Raw genomic sequence first — 21,736 nt, forward strand, 5'->3', positions numbered from 1 at the left:
AGTATAGATATTAAATTCGCGTATAATATAGTGCAAAGTTAGTAAATTCACGTATAATACACGTACAAAAATAACAGCCGTCATCAAAAGGCCCATGTGACTAGAAAATACTCAGAAAAATCTCAAAAAGGGACAAAGAACGGGAAGTGATTACTGCGTGGAAAAAAAATTGAAGATGTGAAAATTGGGACCCAACAGCAATACTAGATATGAGAAATTATGCAACCCAACATCATTTCTATCCATAAACGATCCCATCAACGAAAATTGAAGGAAAAATTTTAGAGATGAAGGAAAAAGATAAAACAAAGAAAGTGGCTAGAAGGTAGTAAGAGGAAGAGGGGTCAGACATTCAAAGAGTTCCATGGATTTGAAATCTTAAGGTGTGAGGTAGGATTTTGTTTGATCTTGGTTATATACACTTCTTACTTTTAAATCCTACAAAATTCACAATTTAATGAAATCCTACAAAATTTTTAGCTTTTTAATACACCTATGTTTGGATGGATTTTAAAAATAACTATTAAAATCTTGACTGACTACACCTAGATTTTCATAGATTCTAAAAATCCTTTAGTTGACTACACTAGGGTTTTAAAATCTATTAAAATTCTCTTAAATTCGAGTTTGACTACACCTCCTTAAATAGTTTAAAAGAATTAATTATTTTGTATAATTCATGTGGCACCGTTTTATTAGGACTCAAACATGATAAAGAGTGATAAGGACTCAAACATCCACATAGGATTTCCACCTGTCAGGTGCATTGTCGTAATTTTACAAGATTAGGGAATAAAATACATTAATTTCAGAACGAGATATTACATGGTAGATAGCGTTACCACATAAATATATGACCTGAGTTTTGAATCTCTTTAAAACTATATTTGTTTGGGTATACCAAATGATTGGTTTCATATGAAAGTAGGAACCATATGTGGATTCTTCAAATGTTCTCACATGTTGTCGAGATGGTAGCTAATGACGGTAGTGAATCATTCACGCAGTAGATGATCGTTCTCAGCAATGTCATCATCGTTTATAAATATTGTTGTTGTTCTTTCAACAGTTTTTATCATAAATGTTCTTAAATTGATAACATATTGTTGGACTCATAGGCTTTACATGTGTGCATAGTCAATACATCAACATAATACTTGACGAAATCTACACTGAATGAATACATCGATATGCAGTGGCCAATTTTAAAGTCGACATTGATTAATTTTGAAATTAAAAAAATCAAATGAAGACTTTGGACAATTTCAGAAATAATTAGTTAAAAAAAAAAATTTAAAAAAAAAAAGCATATTTCAAAGTTATCGGCTAGCCACAATTAAGGATTTTTTTTTTTTTTCGTCAAAAGCTACAATTAAGGATTAACAAATCACACGTATCTCTTTGTCATTTACGTTAGGTAAAAGATACATACCTGTTGTACTTTAAAACTCAACATAAGGCGTCAACTTACACTTACCACATCAAAACTTGTCATTTGTGAATCACAAATTGATTAAATTTAGGGAGTTGTTCTGCCTCTCCCAATAAATCATTATGCAGTTCTTTATAGTGTTATGTTTTTCTCAAACTTCTTTATGAAAGGAGTACAGTTTGAATATTTTTGTAATGTCAATAACACTTTAAGAACTTGTTTGGAAGTGATTTTAAGATGAGTGAAATTGTTTCTAGTAAAATTGTTTTTGAAATCAATCCTTAGTAAGCCTAAGTGGATATTGGAAAGATACTTGAAGTGCTTTTTGCAAAAAAACACATACTAGTGTTTCTTCCATAAAGCACTTCAAGTTTTTTTGGAACTCAAAATTAATTTCACCTTAAATGTTTTCAGTCATTTTAAAAAGCAATTCAAACTGTGGAGTAAAAAATAATCAAGAAAATTAAAGAGGCAACACATGGACTCTTGGGTTAAAAAGACAAAATTGCCCTTGAGGCACACCAAAACTTCTACGCGCAAACAGGGGACAATCATGGTTCAATAAATGTCAGAAGTGATCAAAATAGATATTTACTCAAAATATATTCCATCCATCCTCATCAAATCTCCCTCACAAGGTAACTCCCAAATTATATTAATTAGCTAATTAATTGTAAATTACAACCAACAAACCACTAAAGTGGCCGGTTCCCATCTCTCCCAAAGGGGCAGGCCACAACCCTATAAATACCACGCCATTTTCTCCAAAAACCTAAGTTGAATCCTCTTGCAAAATTCTCTAAATTCTCCGAACACTTTTCTCTCAAAATTCTAACTTTGGCATCGGAGGTTCTTCAGCCAAAGCCCCCCTATTTTTCGTGGGCGCATGAGGCTCTTGGTCTTGACGTAAGGTGTTAATTGTTTTCTAGGTGCAATTTTGTCCAAGAAGAAGAAGGCAGAAATTTGGATCCACAAATTGGTATTTCCATTGAGAGTTTGATTCACACGCTTGAAGAAGACTCTCGCATTCAACGTTTCTAATTTCTCGTTCATTTGTAGATTTTTCGTACGTTCTACTTCCTAGAATTTCTTATAAAATTCTTTGAATAAACGTAGAAGAAAAATACAATGACAAGAAATTTGGAAACCATAAAAAACGAAACTTCCTACGTTCAAAGATCCGGATCTAGTGATGGAGATTGCGATGTAGCCCCACCACGACGAAACAAGGCTCAACACGGCGGCAAGATGAGCAACTTTGCCACCAGGGAGCACTACCACTAAGGCAGCCACGGGGACCACCATGGCAATGGCGAGTGGGCCAGCTCCATGCAACAGACCATGGCCTTATGCGCTACCACTACAGCAGCCCAAACCCAGGACCAAGCCCAAGCCCAAGCGCTGGCAGCAGCTACATAAGTAGCCCAGCAAGCAGCCCAATCTGCAGCCCACACCGTAGGGCAGCCGAGCCAAGCCCAGCGTGAGCAAGCCCAAACCGTTGCCCAAGACGCATCGCAGGCCCAAGCTACACTAACCATTCCCTCGGCCTAGCGCCACACCGCACCTGTCACGCCCCGATCCCGACATACGTCCCGGATCGACACGCAACGTCACCAAATACTCGTATATCTAACATACCCATCTCCGAGATATGGCAAATCACAACTCGAGAATCAAATCTCATAGTAATTTTTTGTCGTATACTTTATGGCTTCATCTAACCTCCTCATTAGACTGCATACGTACCCTCATTAGGGATCAAGCCATTCGTAGTTCACCTTCGCTATAACTCGACATATAACATAGTCTGTTCAAGCCAAAATGCATAACATTCCTCAATCAAACATTTGGACTTGACAAGCATGAATTATTCGATTCAAACTACATAACAACCCACATGACAGTCAAGGTTTCTATTTCATCAATCATATAAATCATTATGTTTCAACATAAAATCGCTATTCATATCATGTAATATATCAAAGAATCAATAAAGCACAATAGTATCCTCTAGTCGCATTGATCACTGATCTAATCGTTTTAATAACAATCATATTCAACATTCTTCCACAATCATCTCAAGTAACTCATTCCATGATATCAAGGAAGCACGATATTAACATTTAATTATGTTAATCAGTCAATCAGATTACATCTCAATGCTCAAAATTAATAAAGGATTTCTATATAATTCCCTACCTGGATTTCAAGTAATAACTTGATAATTCTAATTTATATTCACAAGATTTATTATGGGTAATTCCCATTCACTTGAATCCAGGGTGCAAGTCTAACTTATGGAAGTGAGCAAGAGTAAGGATTCCGAACCACTCAACAAAATCCAAAACTATCAATCGATTTCTCGCATGTAAAATTAGTGTCATCGATCACAATCTATAAACATCAAATATAGAATCATGCTTTATGAAATCATAATCAAGTCACTGACAACTTCAAAAGAGTCACCCAGACATCCAACGACTTTTCTAATTCAAAGCACAAGATTCTCAAAATCCATTGTTTATATGTACATTAAAAACTAGGGCTAGAGGGCCGAAGCCTACATCTTTGAAGCTATCTCAATCCAAACTCAATGAAACCCGAGATGGATACGATCCCGGACCATCACTCAAAGGAATCGCCGAGTATGAGGGATTCTGGACCATCTCTCAACGGAATCCGAGTAGATACGATTCCGGACCATCATCAACGGAATCACGGAGTATAAAGGATTCCAGACCATCTCTCAACAGAATTCGAGTGGATACGATTCCAGACCATCACTCAACGTGTGATGGAATCGTGGAGTATGAGGGATTCCTGACCATCTCTCAACGGAATACGAGTGGATACGATTCCGGACCATCACTCAATGGAATCGCAGAAGGCCAACAACCATATATACAACGACTCAAAGAAATGAGACAAGCACAAGTTACTTAATTTACAAAAGTTCAACCAAGGGAAATAAGGCATAAATACTAAATTTAGAACGAATCAACGAAGCGGGAGATGAAACCATATCGAAGCAACAAATCCCCATCACCACGGGTTAGCGGTCTACCATTAGTCTTCATATTTCATCACAACATGCCAAGCAAACCAATCAAACCATATTTCAATATATAATCTCATTTCATACACTTAAATCAATGTCTCAGTATTGGAAATAACAATTCAATAGAAACATATTCATAAAACCAATTCATATCCACACCGGATCATAATTATGAAAACTTGGGTAATTACCAATATCACATATATTAAAGTCACCCACATTTTATCATATCATACCATCTATGCACATCAACCACTTTTCAAATATGCAAGTCAAATCACATATCACAATCCTCATTAGTACACAAGCCAAATCATGTTTAATAAACATAGGTCTATGGCTAAATATATAAAATTCTCATTTCAATAGAAATCATATTTATAAGACCAAATCATATTCATAAATGATACTAATATAAGAAATTAAGATAATAATAATCTTTCATAAATTCAAGTCGCTATCTAACCAATATAGGCCCACTCGATTTTCACTAATAAGTCCCTAAGGTCCATAAACAATATCTACAATAGCATACTAAAATTTGGTGTCGATTCACTGGTAAGACCGTCAATTGTTAGAATATTCAAGTGGCGGAACTTATCGAAAATATACTCAACCAACATTTCATAAATTGAATGTCACACATCGGAAAATTCGACTTTTTCTAAAAATTCTCAAATTTTACAAAAATGAAGATCTCAACAAGTAGAGTAAACTTTATACTTGTGGCCGAGTCCAATTTGGCCAAGAAGGCCCCCAAATTGGCTCGCACTCGTTGAAACCCTATGGTGGGTGTTCTTCAATTCGGCTTCCTTGGTGTTCCAACGCCTCTACAACTGATTGGGTCTTGTTCCTGGGTCCAAAAGAAGTTGATCAAGGGTGATGGTGAATGGTGATACTCACCGTAACGACGAATCGCCGTCGAGAACCCCCGGGTTCTTTGGTGGAGTTCTACCTGAATTAGACCTTTAAAACCCTTGATTTTTCGTGGAGATAGAAGGAGGAAGGTAGTTAAGCAAGTTGTAGGTGAAGGAGATAAGAAAATCAATTGAGAAATGGTGGAAATTGGCCTGAAGTTGGCTGGTTTGAAAAATGGCTAGTGGAGTACATGGGTTCAAGAAATGGGGGAAAGAAAATGTCAACCTCCCCCTATTGGTCCTTTCTCATCCTCTAATAATCTGATTGGTCTCCTTTCACTTAACTTTTAACCCACATGTGGGAATTAAATAATTTCCACAATCTATAGTTCGCAACTTCAAATGTCTGTAACTATACAATTATAATTCAGACTCGTAAACAGCTTTCGCCTATGCGTTCGTGGGTTTGAGATCTATTCAACAATATAAATTGTGACCTCGAAAAGTCTATGGATTTTAAATAATTAATCTCCAAATTTCAAACTTCGTAACTAATTTAATTAAAATCTTGAGTCAAACAAATTAAAATAAATTCTCAAAAAAATAATATAAAATCTCAATAATACAAATACATAGATTATAACAGTGAAATCCAGGAACGAGATTTCACAGAGCCCACACGCCCCACACATGGCACGGCCCACTTCCATCGCCCAACCTGCTCCGTGGCTCACTTAGCGATCCCAACCGGACCAAGGCCAGTTCAACCATCCCATATTCATATTTTTGGACCGATGATTGAACCAGGGGCATTTTCACATCATTTATCTGTAGATTTGACATTTCCTAATTCAAATCCCGTGCTCAGAGTCCATTACATTTCCACCACTCAAGGAGACGCATATAGTCCAAGCTCTTTCAACCTGAATGACAAACCACACTTGTCTTGACAAGTCATAGAGTTGACAAGCGCCGTCGCACAGCAAACGACCTTGGTGAATCAGCTTTTACAACGCACCGAGATGCAGCATGCACTGGACAAGGTGTCCCGAAACATGACAAGGGCAGATGATGAACCTTTCCAGCAACGCCCCGGCAAACAGTTCCTCAATTAGCCAATCCGACCGTTCTAGCAGTTTACGTTCTCGTCTAGGTCCTCAAGATAGCGTATACTCTTGTCTTAGCGCACGGAGGAGCGTGCACTCTGGATCAAGCCCACAGATGAGCATACGTTCATGATTGAGGCCATACTCTGATTATTAACATGGACAACCTTTCAAGTGAAGTGTTGATTCACAACTAGGCTCGCAAGGAGCATTCTCCACCTCACATCGAAGTAGACAGCACAGCGGATGGAGAAAAGCAGTCACTCAATCAGGCTCAAGTTCAACTAGCAACTTGCAAATAGCCTGCTCGCTTGCCAGGAGCGTGCCATATGCACCGCAGCCACAGTATAGACAAGTCGAGCATAAGGAAAAGCGGCCTAAACTAATAGGTCATGATCGAAGACAGCTAAAAATTCCACTATCCCAGCAGAGCCAAATTCAAGAAGAAGTTGACAGGCTCCTGACTAAATGATTACGCAACGAGGCTGCTAACAATGCGCTTCAACGAGACATGACCAACATAAGCATGTCACCATTCACGGATGAGATCGAGCGTACAAATCCACCTCGCACTATGCCTTACTTCACTCAGTACAAGGGGGAAAAAGATCAGGATTGACATCTTAAGCACTACTGCAGTACCATGATCCTCTATAGGAACAACGTCGCACTTATGTGTAAAATTTTTGCCACAACTCTACAAGGCGAGGTCCAAGACTAGTTTCACACCCTACCGCCGCAATCGATCCGGAGTTTCAATGAACTTTTCTTAGTTTTCACTAAGGGGTATTCGTCTAACTGCTCAATCAAAAGGACATCCGACCATCTCTTCAGCATCGTAAAAGATCCTTGGGAGACAATTCGCGACTATTTCAAGAGGTTCAAAGCGGAGAAGGCCAAGATTGTTGGCTGCAACGAAGACATAACAACGACAACATTCAGAAATGGGCTTCCCACCGAACACCTTTTATTCGAAAAACTGATCATGGGAGAAGAACTAACCCTAGCAGCTTCTTATGCTTTGGTGGAAAAGCACGCACTATGGGACGAGGACAAGTAGTCTAACAAAAATGAGTTAGAAAAGAAGCACATGGAACGTTCCCCGACTAGAGAAGACTCAGCGCCCAAAACATTCACCAAGTTCATAGTTCCAATCGGTCAAATTCTTCGCAAGTTCAAGAATGAACCTTGGTTCGAACTACCGTCACCTAATAAAGGCAATCTTACCAGGCTGGATCAGACAAAGTATTACGTATTCCATCAAAGACCAGGCTATATTACCAAACGGCTGCCAAAAGTGGAAGCAGTGCCTTAAAAAGCTGACAAGTGAGGGTCGGTGCGACGAGTATCTTGATGGGTCAACGATATGGCCTGCACAAGCAGGGGAAGTCTCTATCACCCCCTGAACTCGTTAAAGCTTCTCCAAATAAGTTCGAAGTCTCAAGCAACGAAGTCTCAAGTAACTTGATAAACAAGGCCTCGCAAACCGAAGATTATCAAGTTTGTTATACAGTTTCTACCTTCCAGCACGGTCGATTCATTTCTTTATTCTCAATGAAGATTTAAGAAGATTTTCATAAGCCTAGCTTAACTGCTGTCTACAACAATTGCTCAAAACCCTATCTGGGTTTGCTCTCTCTGGGTCTGCTCTCTAGTGCAAGATGATAAACTAATTGCTCTCCAGTACGAGAGGTAAACTAATTCACCGATATCCATTCGGGTATGCTCTCCAATGCAAGAGGATAAACTAATTGCTCTCCAGTGAGAGAAGGTAAACTAATTCTCCGCCACCTATATGGGTCTGCTCTCCAGTGCGAGAGGATAAATTAATTGCGCTCCAGTGAGAGAGGGTAAACTAATTCCTCGACACCCATTTGGGTCTGCTCTCCAGTGTGAGAAGATAAACTAATTACTTTCCAGTGCAAGAGGGTAAACCAATTCCTCGACACCCAAAAGGGTTTGCTCTCCAGTGCGAGAAGATAAACTAATTTCTCTCCAGTGCGAGAGGGTAAACTAATTCCTCAACACCCAAAAGGGTATGTTTTCTAGTGCGAGATGATAAACTAAGCTCTCCAATGCGAGAGGGTAAACTAATTCCTTAACACCCAAAATGGTATGTTATCCAATGCGAGAAGATAAACTAATTGAGTTTCAGTGCAAGAGGGTAAACCAATTCCCCGACACTCATATGGGTAAGCTCTTCAGTGCGAGAGGGTAAACTAATTCTTTGACACCCATCTAGGTAAGCTCTTCAGTTCGAAAATGCCACAAAGCTCAAAAAATCAAATGCTTGAAAACCTACTAAGCAGCAAATGGTCAGAGGGACAGCAGCCATTTTGCACCCAACAGTTCGTTCATCCGACACTTCATCTTCAACAGCTCTGATCTTGGCAGCTTCATCCTTGACTGCTCTATCTACGGCAGTTGAGAAATCAAAATTAAGCAGTTTCCTCATTTTTGGAAAGTAGCCCAAACAGTGGCCCATGCCATGTCACTTCCTCGGCCCATGCCGAGCCAATCCTTGGCTTCAATCAAGTTGAGCAGCATAAGCAATGGCCCCTGCCACACCACCTCTTTGGCCCATGCCAAGTCGACTTCTGGCCCCTGCCTGCCGACGTGTAGCACCACCCTGATGGCTGCCTTGCGAAAGCACCACCCAAGAAGAAGACAAGGAGAATTAAGTTTTTCTTACGTTGATGCGGCACGAAGAAGACAAAAAAATCAATGGAAGACGGTTCTTTGCACGGGCAAGCAAAGAAGAGTGCTAAAGGAGGGGGAACAAATATCCTCTAGTTTCTCTTTTTCTTGTAGGGATAAATAATTGCCCTTTGAAGTTGATTTAATCCCCTACTTAAGGTAGGCTTAAATAGGCTTTGGAGGTGATTTACTTCCTTTTCGTAGAAGAATCTAATTCCAAGTTCAGGTGAGCATCTGCATCAAAGTTGGAGATCTCTACACCTGTTGCCATTTCCTACGAGCAGCCCAGCAGGTGTGAGGGCATTTGTGGAATAAAAAATCATCAAGAAAATTATAGAGGCGATACGTGAACTCTTGGGTAAAAAGACAAAATTACCCTGAAGGCACACCGAAGCTTCTACGCGCAAGCAGTGGACAATCATGGCTCAATCAAGGTCAAAAGTGATCAAAATGGGTATTTATTCAAAACATATTTTATCCATCCCCGTCAAATCTCCCTCACAAGGTAACTCCCAAATTATTTATCCTAAATTATATTAATTAGTTAATTAATTGATTTATCACTCAATTAATTTATTAATTAGCTAAGTAATTGTAAATTACACCAAAAAAACCACTGAAGTGGCTGGTTCCCATCTCTCCCAAAAGGGCCAGCCACACCCCTATAAATACCACCCCATTTTCTCCAAAAACCTAAATTGAATCCTCTTGCAAAATTCTCTAAATTCTCCAAACACTTTTCTCTCAAAATTCTAACTTTGGCATCAGAAGTTCTTCGGCCAAAGCGCCCCCTCTCCCCAAAAAAAAATTCTTCATGGGTTCTTGGTCTTGACCTAAGGTGTTAATTGTTTTGTATGTGCAACCAAGAAGAAAAAGACGAAAATTTACATCCACACAAACGAGCTCTAAATTTAAGTAAATTTGGATACATTTAATGTAAGTTTGGATGACGGATCTTAGCGTAAACTAAACAAAAGAGAAATATACTCTTAATCATCTTGCCAAAACCAAATGGAGGGAGAAGAGAATAAAATGTTTTTTTTTTATTTTCACTAATTGACGGATATGAATCTTATAAATTGGATTGGGGAAGAAAGAGTTGAGAAGTAGATTAAATAACTCTCCTAATCACATTCACATGCATAGTTAATAAATTCACGTATAATACAAGTGCACAGTTAATAAATTCACATATAATACACGTGCGCAAACAACAGCGGTCATCAAAGGGCCACTGTGACTAGAAAAAACTCAGAAAAAATCTCAAAAGGGTAAGTGGAAAAAAAAGGACAAAAAACAAGAAGCGATTACTGATTGGAGGGAAAAAAAAAAATTGAAGAAGTGAAAATTGTGACCCAACAACACAACTAGATATGAGAAATTATGCAACCCAACATCATTTCTATGCATAAATGATGCGGCCCATCAACGAAAATTGAAGGAAAAAATTTAAAGATGAAGGAAAAAGATCAAACAAAGAAAGTGGCTATCAGGCAGTAAAAGGATGAGAGGTCAGACATTCAAAGAGGTCCATGGATTCGAAATATTAAGGTTTGAGTAGGATTCTATTTTATCTTGTTTATAGATCATTCTTGCTCTCAAATCCTACAAAATCCACAATTTAATGAAATCCTACAAAATCTTTAGCTTTTTAATACACCGACATTTGGATGAACTTTAAAAATGACTATTAAAATCTCGACTGACTACACCTATATTTTCATGGATTCTAAAAATCATTTAATTGACTACATTAGGATTTTAAAGTCTATTAAAATTCTCTCAAATTCAAGTTGGACTACACCTCCTTAAATAGTTTAAAAGAATTAATTGTTTTGTATAATTCATGTGGCACCGCTTTATTAGGTTTATAGTCCCATATATATGCCAGATCAACAAACAGAGTTATATCGGAAACATAACGGAATGATCATATTGGTGGTGGAAATTCAAACACAGGGACTACATTTATTGATTTTCATTACTCTAGACCAAATTAAAAACTTAAACTAATCTGAGAAACCATTTTGATTAAAAAAGCATCTAAGCTTTTCATAAGTAAAGCCTCGTCCAAATGTGTGCTCCAACATTTTAACCACGGGATTTCAACACTCCCAATTAGGGCATTCAAATCAGAATGTGATGATCCTCCTTTTTCAATAGCCCTCTTTGCCTGCTCTGCAAGTTCCCAAGCTCTACTTCTCATTTCCTCTGCTTTCAAACCCACCATAATCTTCCTTACAGCTTTATCAACAGCTTTCTCCTTTCTCAATAGGTATACTCTTTCTGAATTGGAATCCTTGATTCTTTTTTTTTTTTTTTTTTTTTTTTTTTTTTAATAGTAGTTGCTTCAATGTGGTTGAATTGAATGCAAAACCTTGGCAGATAGTTGTGACTTGTGAGCAGCAAAAATATACAAAGAACAACAGCATCAGTCCCACATCGACGCTGCGCTGAACCAGAACAGCCTTTATATAGTCATTTCCGTACTCACAATTCTTACCGTACTTGAACCATGACCGTGCGATCAGAGCAGTGACTAATAGCCCTGTGATGTTTGGAGTGGTCACACGGTTGTCCTACAGACCCCGCCTTCCCAACTCTGTTTGTTTTTGCGTGTAAAATTTCATATTCTTCTTCAATTCTTTCTGCACTCGCTGCCTTTTGGTTAAAATGCACATACCGTCCGATCACAGGCATTCCGATCGCCGTGTAGAAAAAACTTCCAGTATATTTCTTTGATTTCTACATAAGATTATAAAGAATAAAATACAAAATTGCCAACAAATGGAACATATAAATCTAGAATTACATGATGCACAACAAACATTGCACGATAAAAACGCATAAATAAATTACGTCTCAATCTTTTGAGGGCGGATGTAATCCGTCTTGCTTGGGAGGGATTGAAAGAGTGCTTTCAAGCATAAACGAGACATCATGCATCTGTGACATTATTCTCTCCACATCGTCAGATTTTGACCCTGCTCTTACGCTGGAAACATCTCCGCCCTCCACCACATCTTCAGATTTTTTTCCATCGTTAGTGCTTGCATCACCCAACCTAAACATGCAACAGAAAAAAGGAGTTAACATGTGTTCTTTAAAGAACAAGCACAAGCATTTTCCATGACGCTTCACGTATTACATTATTGAAAACCGCAAATTAGCATTCCACGGTGATTCGAAACAGGATTCTGCAGCTATAATAGCACCCATATAAATTGGCCTATACACGCACCTGTCTAATACAGAAGGCTCTAGCTGCACTCTATTCACGACAGTTGAACTGTTGGAACTGTTCAATGCTCCTGCTGAGAAATCTGGTTGCAAAAAGCTACCAAAATCCAAGTCACCGGAGCTGCTAGTGCTGCACAAATTTATTTCTGAAGTGTGGTCAACAGATGTCGTCTGATTAATACTTCGTTTTACAGAATTATCTGCAAGATTTGATGCATTCTTCGAGCTAGCAAAATCATTCCAAGCATCGAATGAATCACCATCCTCATCAGTAGTCTTATTATCAAGAGCCTTGTTGCTAGTGGTCTGCAATTGGTTGTCTTGAACCCAATCCACACCACCTTGTTTAACAGAACTATCCACAAGATTTGGTGCATTACTCAATCTTGCGAAATCATTCCAAGCATCAAACGAATCATCATTCTCCACAGTAGTCTTACTATCAAGATCCTTGTTGCTAGGGATCTGCAATTGGTTGTTTTGAACCCAATCAACACCATCAGGAAAAGAGTTATTCACATTTTCAGCTATTCCACCCTTCACCTCAGCAAGGATTTCCAACCGTTCAGGCCCTCCAGAAAACCCAGAGTTGGAAACGCCCAACAGATCATCTTGAAACCAGTCGGAGGACATGGATGCAGACCCAGTCACACTATGGTTTGATTTTTCATTCGTTGAGTCCACTACAGTTCCAAATACTGTGCCTATGTGGGCAGAAAGATCCACCGTGGAACCCACAAAGGGGTCAAGGGATTTTGATTCTTGGGGAAAGCTTTCAGAAGCTTGAGGGAGGTTTTCAGAAGCTCGAGGAAGGATTTCAGAAGCTTGAGGAAGGTTTTTAGAAGCTAGAGGAAGGGTTTCAGAAGCTTGAGGAAGGTTTCCAGAAGCTTGTGATTCAGAAGCAACAAAATGAAAACTTGCCGGCCAACCAGAATCACCACTCTCTCCTTCAGTAGTCTGCACAACTGTCTCAAAAGGCTTTACATTCTCAAACAACCTAAGAGTTTCATGACCTTGGAAACTCTCTTTACTGACAATCTGTGTGCTAGATCCAAACAACTCTTCGGAATTACTCAAAGCACCATCTTTCTTTCCTTCAAAGAAAAAGTTGTCGAGATTGACTCCAGCCAAATCTGGTAATTTGAGCAGATTGGGGATCTCATTTGGGAGATCAGTCTCAATTTTCTCTGGCTTAGAGGTCCATTTTATTTCAAGATTTAAGAGATCAGCCAGACTTAACTCATCCTTCGGCGCAGTCTGTGCTCTGTTTAATTCATTTGCTCCAACAGGTAAATCCACCATCTCCTGCAAACCAAAGTCTCAAACTTTACCAAGTATTCAAGAACCCCCACAAAATTAATTTCAAAGTCTCTACATTGACGAGAGGACAATAAACCTCATTTCTAGCAAACAAACTATAGGCAGACAAAATTATAATTTCTCACTTAGATGATATGGTTGCCAAACAAATGGACTACAAAACTGTAGCACCTACAAATTCCGTGTGTTGTCTGCTTAAGATCGAGTGCTAAGTAGATGTTGATACACATCATATACAAGGTACTATTTCTACATCTCTGCATAATCTCAGAATCACCTTCAACCATTTAATTTTCCATGCACTATAGACTAACATAAATAGCTTCGAATCAGATAAAAAAATTTCGACATCATTACGCTGTTGTGCGGCTAGAATAAGCTGGTAAAACAAATTTAGCAAACTAAAACAATCAAAGCTTCAATCTTTTTCATCATCCACTAGCAAGAAAGCATATAATTTGTTAAACTGGTGATTTTTCTTGAATAAACGCATTGAGAAATCAAATTCCGTTCATTTCAAGTGTTCCCATCAACCAAACACAACAAAAGGAATCCCCATTTTATTTCCCCATCTTAATCTCAACTTTCTCATCAACCAAACAAAAGATAGAAAATCAAGTTGCATGCATACCGATCCACTTAAGCTCAGGTACTGGAGCAGCCAACGGTACCCAAAAGTATCCCGGAAATTGATGGGGTCGGGAGGGTGGTCCTTGCAGTGTTCTCTGCCGCAGAAGACGCAGGTCAGCGTCTGAACGCCCCTCAGCAGCCGCCCTTTGCAATGCTTGCACCTCAGGTACGGCGGGGATGGATCCAACTCCGCTAGCGTTTCTTTGACGGAAGGTAGATTCGGCAGCGGCGTGTCGTCTGGGTCGTACGACGACAGCTCCGCTTCTTTCCGAAGCGAGATCTGCACCTGCTTTATCACATCCATCGGGATTTCCATCGCCATTATCAGAGTTGGTGGCCGTCGATGCGTGTGTTGGAATGGGACGGTTGAGTGATGAGGAGCACAGAGTCACTCAATCGCCATGTTTCCCACCAGTTTCTGTTCGACTCTCATTACTCGGAATACGGTGGTAAATCCTCAAGAAATATTCTTAATTTAATTAATTTATGAAGTGTTATTGACATTCTAAAAATTATATTTTACACTTGTCATAAATGTATTTTTCTTTTTAAATATAGAAAGTTTGGAGTGTAGAATAAGATTTTCGGACCGTCAATAACAATTCCCTTTTATTTAACTTATTAATCTTCTTTTTTTCATGATCAACTAAATTCAAACTTAATATCACTATATTGTATCATTGTAGCACCAAATGTTAGAAAACTCTTTTTTACAAAACGATATTTTTACTCTAAACTAAGAAGGAAATATTTGAACCCAAAAAGCATTAAATTGAAAAAAAATATCTAACTATTAGATACATTCACCACTTGCTGAGAACTTTTAATCATGTCAAACACACTAGTTTCAAAAGTTGGCTAAAATAATGAATTTACAAATTTCAAAAATTATTCAAAACCTACGTAATTTCGATTGATTACGTTTTGGGCTCCGCGAGTGGATAAATCTACGTAATTTCAAAAGTTGGCTAAGATTAAAGTAGACAACATTGCTTATTGGGTTTGCAATGGGGCTGGGCACGGGCCGGGCCAGGCCCAATTTTGAAGGGACTGGACCGGACCTAGATTCAAGGGGAACGGGGCGGGCCGGGCCGGGGATTACATTTTTTAATATAAGAACCGAACATTACCCGGCCCGGTTGAAACGGGCCGGTTCGGGCCGGGTCCACGGGTCCCTGTTTTTTTTTTTTTTTTTTTTTTGGTTGTTTGAAAGAAAAAAAAATTGTACAGATTCACAGATTGCAAACTGCACAGATTGCAATCTACACAAAAAACTGCACAGATTGCAATCTGCACAAAACTGCACAGATTGCACAAAAAACTGCACAGATTGCAATCTGCACAAAACTGCACAGATTGCAAATTGCACAAAACTGCACAGATTGCAAACTGCACAAATTTGCACAGATTTGGAAAACAAAAGAAAAACAGACAAGAAGACCGTAATAGCATGAATATAATCAATCAAAAAGCTTATGCAATTATATCGCAGCAGTCCATAATCATATAATCAATTAGAGCCATAAACAACTTCCAACACTGATATACATAATCGTGTTATGAAGTAAAGAATCTATTAAATAAGTAGGTTCTTTTCAGGCCACATTTCAGCCTCGAATGGCAGGCAACAATACTAGAAACTAGGTTTGAAATCAGTTATGAGAGTCATAATTGGTTTTAACATTTGTTTACATGTATGTTCTGAAGTCAATTTATTAGTTACCAACACTTCTTGAAGCAGCCAATACTTCCTGGAACGAAATTAAATTGATTAGTTACCAACAAATAAATATATTCCCTGGGAGCACTGGCTAAACTTCAACTAAATCAAGAACTAAGTATTTTGCATTGGCATACTTCATGACCTTTAACCAAGACACAAGTGATTACTGTACATTAGGTTCGTATGCTACAGGAGGCATCATTCCATATGTTAAAAAGTAAAAAAGGCTGTTTTTCCATTGTATGCAGAGTGATATTGAACCTTTCCTTAATGGAGATATCGATAACCCCCCGGTCTCTTCTCTTCTTTTCCAGGAGAGATATTGAACCTTTCCGTAATGGAAACATTAAATAGAAAAGGGATTACACGTTCAATGCACCAACCATTTGCCATCTTAACTCTAAGAAACTAGTTCCTTATTTTTAATCCTATGCTTAAAATTGCGGTGCACATCCTCATCCTCTCAGCTAGAACACTGGATGGAAATAACACCAACCTGCCTAGAAAAATAACATATGAGGGAGGGTGAACATGCTGAAAATCTACAATATCTTTCTGAACCCTAGCATCTAAATCATAATACTTCATCAGAAAGGTATTATCCTCATTTTCTTTTACAACAATTGCAGGGAACCAAGCATCAACTAAATTTTCCAGAAAATTAACCCATAACACATATTTGCAATTCTTAGCCGCCAATAAAAAGAACTCACTAGAAACAAGAAAGGGGGAACATCAATGTAGTTACTTCCTATTCAGATAACTGCATTGCATAGACCCATAAGTTTCGAAAACATAAGTGTCGAACGCATAGAAAGAATTAGCAATTACCTGCTTATTGGGCCGAACCCATTCGCCATTAACCCAATCTTGATGCAATCTGAGACGTTCTTTCTGAAATTCGATCAAATCCGGAGGGTTGTCGAAGACGACGGTGTACTTGGAATTGTTCTCGACAACCTTCCCTACGACCCCAGTCCACCACCCATCTCTGTAATCCGCATCCACCACATCTCCCTCCTCAAAATTCCGGTCAGCGAGCTGCGGCGGCGTGGGCCTCAGGTGCTCCAAATCGACGTACTCCTTGAGCTGCTTAGCCCCAAAAACCCTAAATTCCCAAATAAAAAACCCACGTAATTCCTAAATCAATTGAAAAGCTTATGCAAAAATCCTAAATTCCTAAATCAGAAACCCTAATTCATAAATTACCTAGGAATTTGCAGGATGATGGTAGTGTTCTCGACGGCGAGGTTGGTGTGGACCGTGTCGTGGTGGTCGGAACTCGCGATTGGGAGGATTGAAGGAGAGTTAGGACTCAGGAGACGATCCTGCGATGGTGATGTCGACAGTCACTGACTCACTATGAGTCTCAGGGAGTCGAGTCAGTACTCAGTAGGGGTCTGAGACGAGAGAGGAGAGGAGATTTGGGGAGTGATGTCTGACTCTGAGACGATCGAGCGAGGTCTGAGACGAGAGAGGAGAGGAGATTTGGGGAGTGGGGTGTCGAGTCGAGTCAGTCGACTGTGGGTGTGGGAGTCTGGCAGGCAGAGACAGAGTGATCAGATTAAATCAACGGATCAGATTAAATCAACGGATTTTTGGAAGGTGGAAACGGTTCGGGTCAGGGACCTGTTTCCTCAGCAATTAGGACCCGCCCCGCCCCCGCCCCGTTTCAGAATTTTAAAAACAAGACCCGCCCCGAATCGCTTGGACCCGCCCCTAACCGCGGGTCCAGGCCCCGTTTGCCCAGCCCTAGTTTGCATACTATTGAAGATGTTCTTACACTACTTTCAAATTGTCTAAAATATTTTTTTTTCAAGTGTGCATGCATAAGATTCTGCGAGAAGCAACAATCGCACTGTCTACAAAAGTTTTTGTGACATCCCACATCGCCCAGGGGAGTGATCCATAAATGTATATTCTCATCCTTACCTAGCGCGAGGCCTTTTGGGAGCTCACTGGCTTCGGGTTCCGTAGGAACTCTGAAGTTAAGCAAGAAGAGGGCTAGAGCAATCCCATGATGGGTGACCCACTGGGAAGTTGCTCGTGAGTTCCCAAAAATAAAACCGTGAGGGAATGGTAAGTCCAAAGCGGACAATATCGTGCTACAGTAGTGGAGCGGGCCCGGGAAGTGGTTCCGCCCCGGGCCGGGATGTGACAATTTGGTATCAGAGCCTAACCCTGGTCGCGTGTGTGCCGACGAGGACGTCGGGCCCCTAAGGGGGTGGATTGTGACATCCCACATCGTCCAGGGGAGTGATCCATAAATGTATATTCCCATCCTTACCTAGCACGAGGCCTTTTGGAAGCTCACTGGCTTCGGGTTCCATAGGAACTCCGAAGTTAAGCGAGAAGGGGGCTAGAGCAATCCCATGATGGGTGACCCACTGGGAAGTTGCTCGTGAGTTCCCAAAAACAAAACCGTGAGGGAATGGTAAGCCTAAAGCGAACAATATAGTGCTACGGTAGTGGAGCGGGCCTGGGAAGTGTTTCCGCCCTGAGCCGGGATGTAACAGTTTTTTACTCAAATTTTACTAGCAAATCATGGGAAAATTCTACAAAATTCACATAAAATTTTAATTTCATTCAACTTTTATTGCTACATAAGCTTATGAGAATTCATACTAAACATTATAGATAATACTAACTCAAACACAACTTAACACAAATAAAATGGGAAAATGATTTACTTTAAAAGATGAATAAATATATCAAAAAATAATACAACTTCTATTTTTTTTAAATGATTTACTTTTAAAAGATGAATAAATAAATTGGGAAATTAAAACACCTTCTCTTTTTTTGTTTGGAAGAAAGTTTAACCAGAATTGATGCTACTTCATTTCAAAGATAAATCATTTGCATACTACAAAACTCTTTGAGAATTTACTGAAAGAATTTTAACTTTTATTTTTTTATTTTATAAATCGCACATCAAAAGAAATTATTGACACTAAAACTCAAGCCTAAATGTTAATCTAGCACAAATCTTTATTCACTCGACCACCCTTCGTTACCTTAAATCGCTTCTTCGGAACATCGCCTAGTCGGACCAACTTGTCTTTTTATTTTATTTTTTCCTTGGGTCCGACCAGCTTGTCGATTACACTCTCAAAAGTCAAAACAGTGTAATTTAAATTTAAAAATAAAAAATAAAATCCCCGTCACAGCCTCGCACAGATGAGAAAGCACCCATCTTTGATCTCCACAAGTCCCAAGTAAACACCGGCAGTCGAACCGTTGAGAATCGACGTCGCCGACTCCCAATTCCGCTACTTCCGATTCGATTTCAGAAGCTGAGGTAAAAGCCGAGATTAAGAGAGGAGAGAGAGAGAGAGAGAGAGAGAGAGAGAGAGATGGCGATGAGTCCGGCGGTGCTGAAGGCGGGGCTGGTGATAGTTGGGCTGTGCATAGCCGGGTACATAGTGGGCCCACCTCTATACTGGCACTTCATGGAGGGCTTAGCCGCCGTCTCCCACTCTTCTTCTTCTTCCTCCTCATTCGCTTGCCCTCCCTGCACCTGCGATTGCCCTTCTCAGCCTCTCCTCTCCATTCCCATTGGTAATTTACTCTTCTTTTTTCCCTTGCCCGTGATCCATTTTTACCAGATCTAAATAAATCTCTTGCATTTTTTTCACGTTTTGTTTTGTTGGGTCTTACAAATTTTGTGCTGATTTGATGCCAATAAGCTCAAATTTCGATTGGTTCACTTATTTCAATCCATCATTTTTCTGGGTTGGTGTTGAATTCAGCATCCAGATCATGAAGTTTGGACTTTTAAAGTTACTGTTAGTTGATTTGCATTACTATCAGATGTATACTTATATTGGTTCTTCTTTCTTTTGCAGGACTCAGCAACATTTCATTTGCAGGTTAGTTTCTTTCATGTAGAAGTTCATCTGCACTTTTTGGGTAGTAAAATTGATAGCTTCATATCACTATGTGTTTATATATATGTGTGTGTGTGTGCGCGCGCGCGCGCGTGTGAGATGTTGTATATTGAATGGGTTGTGAGATTACCGACATAAAGCTTCTCCTTGCCATAAAGCAGCATGCTTTCTCATGTCTATGTTGGATAATAATGTGGCAAATATATCATCCAATCCCAGTAATATTATCTCAAAATATTTCAATTTTAGCTCCTTTCCAATAGACACATTTTTCACTTTGAACTCTTCACTGTTTACTTTATTTTCCTCAAATCCCTTTTGTAAGCGCGTATTCAGTTTTTTCGGCATAATGTGAGATGACTGTGTCAGTTGTGTGTGGTTTCTCCTCAAGTCAATGTCTGAAGTTAAGACTGCCTCAAAGGCTCGTGGATTGGTAGTGTTCTTTTGTGGGACTGTCACTCGATCTGGCCTGCTTTCCTTGTGCAATTATCATTGTGCACAAATGAACGCAACTCTGCTTTTGTCTTCCTCTCAATATTTCTTTTAAAGTTGTTGATTTTGCTTTCGAGGATGGATTTCTGTCTCTGATGCTTATTTGTTTGAACCAACCTTATGGAGATATAAGTAGCGTTGACATGCAAAGTGGTGATTGATTGCCTATGTAAAGTTTCGGATTCTTTTTTATTCTTATATGCCTTGCATCGTCTATAACTCCATTTGTTTATTTGGCATATATTATGCAGACTGTGCAAAGCATGACCCAGAGGTGAACGAGGACACTGAAAAGAACTTTGTGGATCTTTTGACTGAGGAGTTGAAGCTTCGGGAAGCTGAAGCTTTGGAAAATCAGCAACGAGCTGATATGGCTCTGCTGGAGGCTAAGAAGATTGCATCCCAGTATCAAAAGGAAGCAGACAAGTGCAGTTCAGGGATGGAAACATGTGAAGAAGCAAGGGAGAAAGCTGAAGCAACATTAGAGGCACAGCGGAAACAGACTGCGCTATGGGAGCTTAGGGCTCGTCAGAGAGGGTGGAAAGAAGGGCTTACAAAGTCTTAACACCCAAACGCAAGGAAATGTCCAGACCGTGTAAAAAGCTCCCTAGCATTTTTGGAACAGCCAAAGGCTAATCTTCTTCAACATGGTACTTCCTCTCTTGGTTAGCGACAAACTTTTACTAGGTTATTCTTTTCACCTTAAATCGGGCATCATTTGCAATCAATTTCATTTACCAAACTGAATTATTTGTATTTACAGTTAAAAAGATAGGGAACTTAGTTGTGTTATCTAGCCTTCCAAAATCAATCGATGTTGGCAAGAAACCTGATCATCGCATTCTCCATGGAATTATAGTTGAAAGTTCCACTTGTAAGACTGAAACCTTAAATTCTTCATTAAAAGTCAGTATCGATGGTTGTCTAAATCCTATCTTGAGCTTGATTGATTAATGTTGAATTCTTTTGGTATTTGATCTAGGAACTTTTCACTTCCTGAGCTTCTTCTATGTAGGTGCTTCCAATTAGGCTGAAAATTATTGGGGGAAAAGAACCCAATGAAATTCTTAGGGTTACTCGTTATGCTTGCGTTCTTTGAAATCCTGGTCAAATAGTTCTATAAAAGCTCAATTCCATCAGTCCATTTGTTCGAGCATACAAGAAACTGGGTGGCACCAGTAGCCCAGCTGACCGCTCATCCATGATGTCCATGGGTTAATAGAGAATCGAAGCCAGGCAAGTGAGTAACTCTATAGTAACCACTATTAAAGATGCCCCGCGCACTGCTGCG

At 39.5% G+C, this 21,736-nt stretch overlaps 2 protein-coding genes across 3 annotated transcripts in view; one reads left to right on the forward strand and one right to left on the reverse strand.

Annotated features, from left to right (window-relative positions):
• LOC103968015 overlaps positions 1-14,789 on the reverse strand; it is a 38,585-nt gene extending 23,796 nt beyond the window's left edge. Inside the window, exons 1-4 of one of the 2 annotated variants that reach the window (XM_048579162.1) lie at positions 14,342-14,789; positions 12,392-13,695; positions 12,010-12,214; positions 11,434-11,895 (exon numbers count right to left, since the gene is read on the reverse strand). In XM_048579162.1, the coding sequence (XP_048435119.1) occupies positions 12,013-12,214; positions 12,392-13,695; positions 14,342-14,662 (1,827 nt within the window). In that variant the 5' untranslated portion in view covers positions 14,663-14,789 and the 3' untranslated portion in view covers positions 11,434-11,895; positions 12,010-12,012. Of the gene's footprint in view, positions 1-11,433; positions 11,896-12,009; positions 12,215-12,391; positions 13,696-14,341 lie in introns of those variants that run through there. The other variant, XM_048579163.1, reaches the window with a different exon arrangement.
• A 4,374-nt stretch (positions 14,790-19,163) lies between these two features.
• Positions 19,164-21,374, forward strand: LOC125474915. The gene is made up of 3 exons (XM_048579166.1): positions 19,164-19,624; positions 19,912-19,935; positions 20,697-21,374. Exons 1-3 carry the CDS (start codon positions 19,420-19,422, stop codon positions 21,008-21,010), a joined length of 543 nt encoding a protein of 180 aa, XP_048435123.1. The 5' UTR covers positions 19,164-19,419; the 3' UTR covers positions 21,011-21,374.
• Positions 21,375-21,736: the final 362 nt, after the last annotated feature.

This window comes from the organism of the source record quoted next, unplaced genomic scaffold (genome assembly GCF_019419815.1).
Source record: "Pyrus x bretschneideri cultivar Hongxiangsu unplaced genomic scaffold, Pyrus_bretschneideri_v1 Contig13, whole genome shotgun sequence".
Taxonomy (NCBI): Eukaryota; Viridiplantae; Streptophyta; class Magnoliopsida; order Rosales; family Rosaceae; genus Pyrus; species Pyrus x bretschneideri.

Coding starts and splice junctions, on each gene's coding strand:
- LOC125474915 (XM_048579166.1), top strand. CDS start 19,420: ATGGCGATGAGTCCGGCGGTGCTGAAGGCGGGGCTGGTGATAGTTGGG. Junction 19,625..19,911: donor TCTCCTCTCCATTCCCATTG/GTAATTTACTCT, acceptor TTTCTTTTGCAG/GACTCAGCAACATTTCATTT. Junction 19,936..20,696: donor CAGCAACATTTCATTTGCAG/GTTAGTTTCTTT, acceptor TATATTATGCAG/ACTGTGCAAAGCATGACCCA.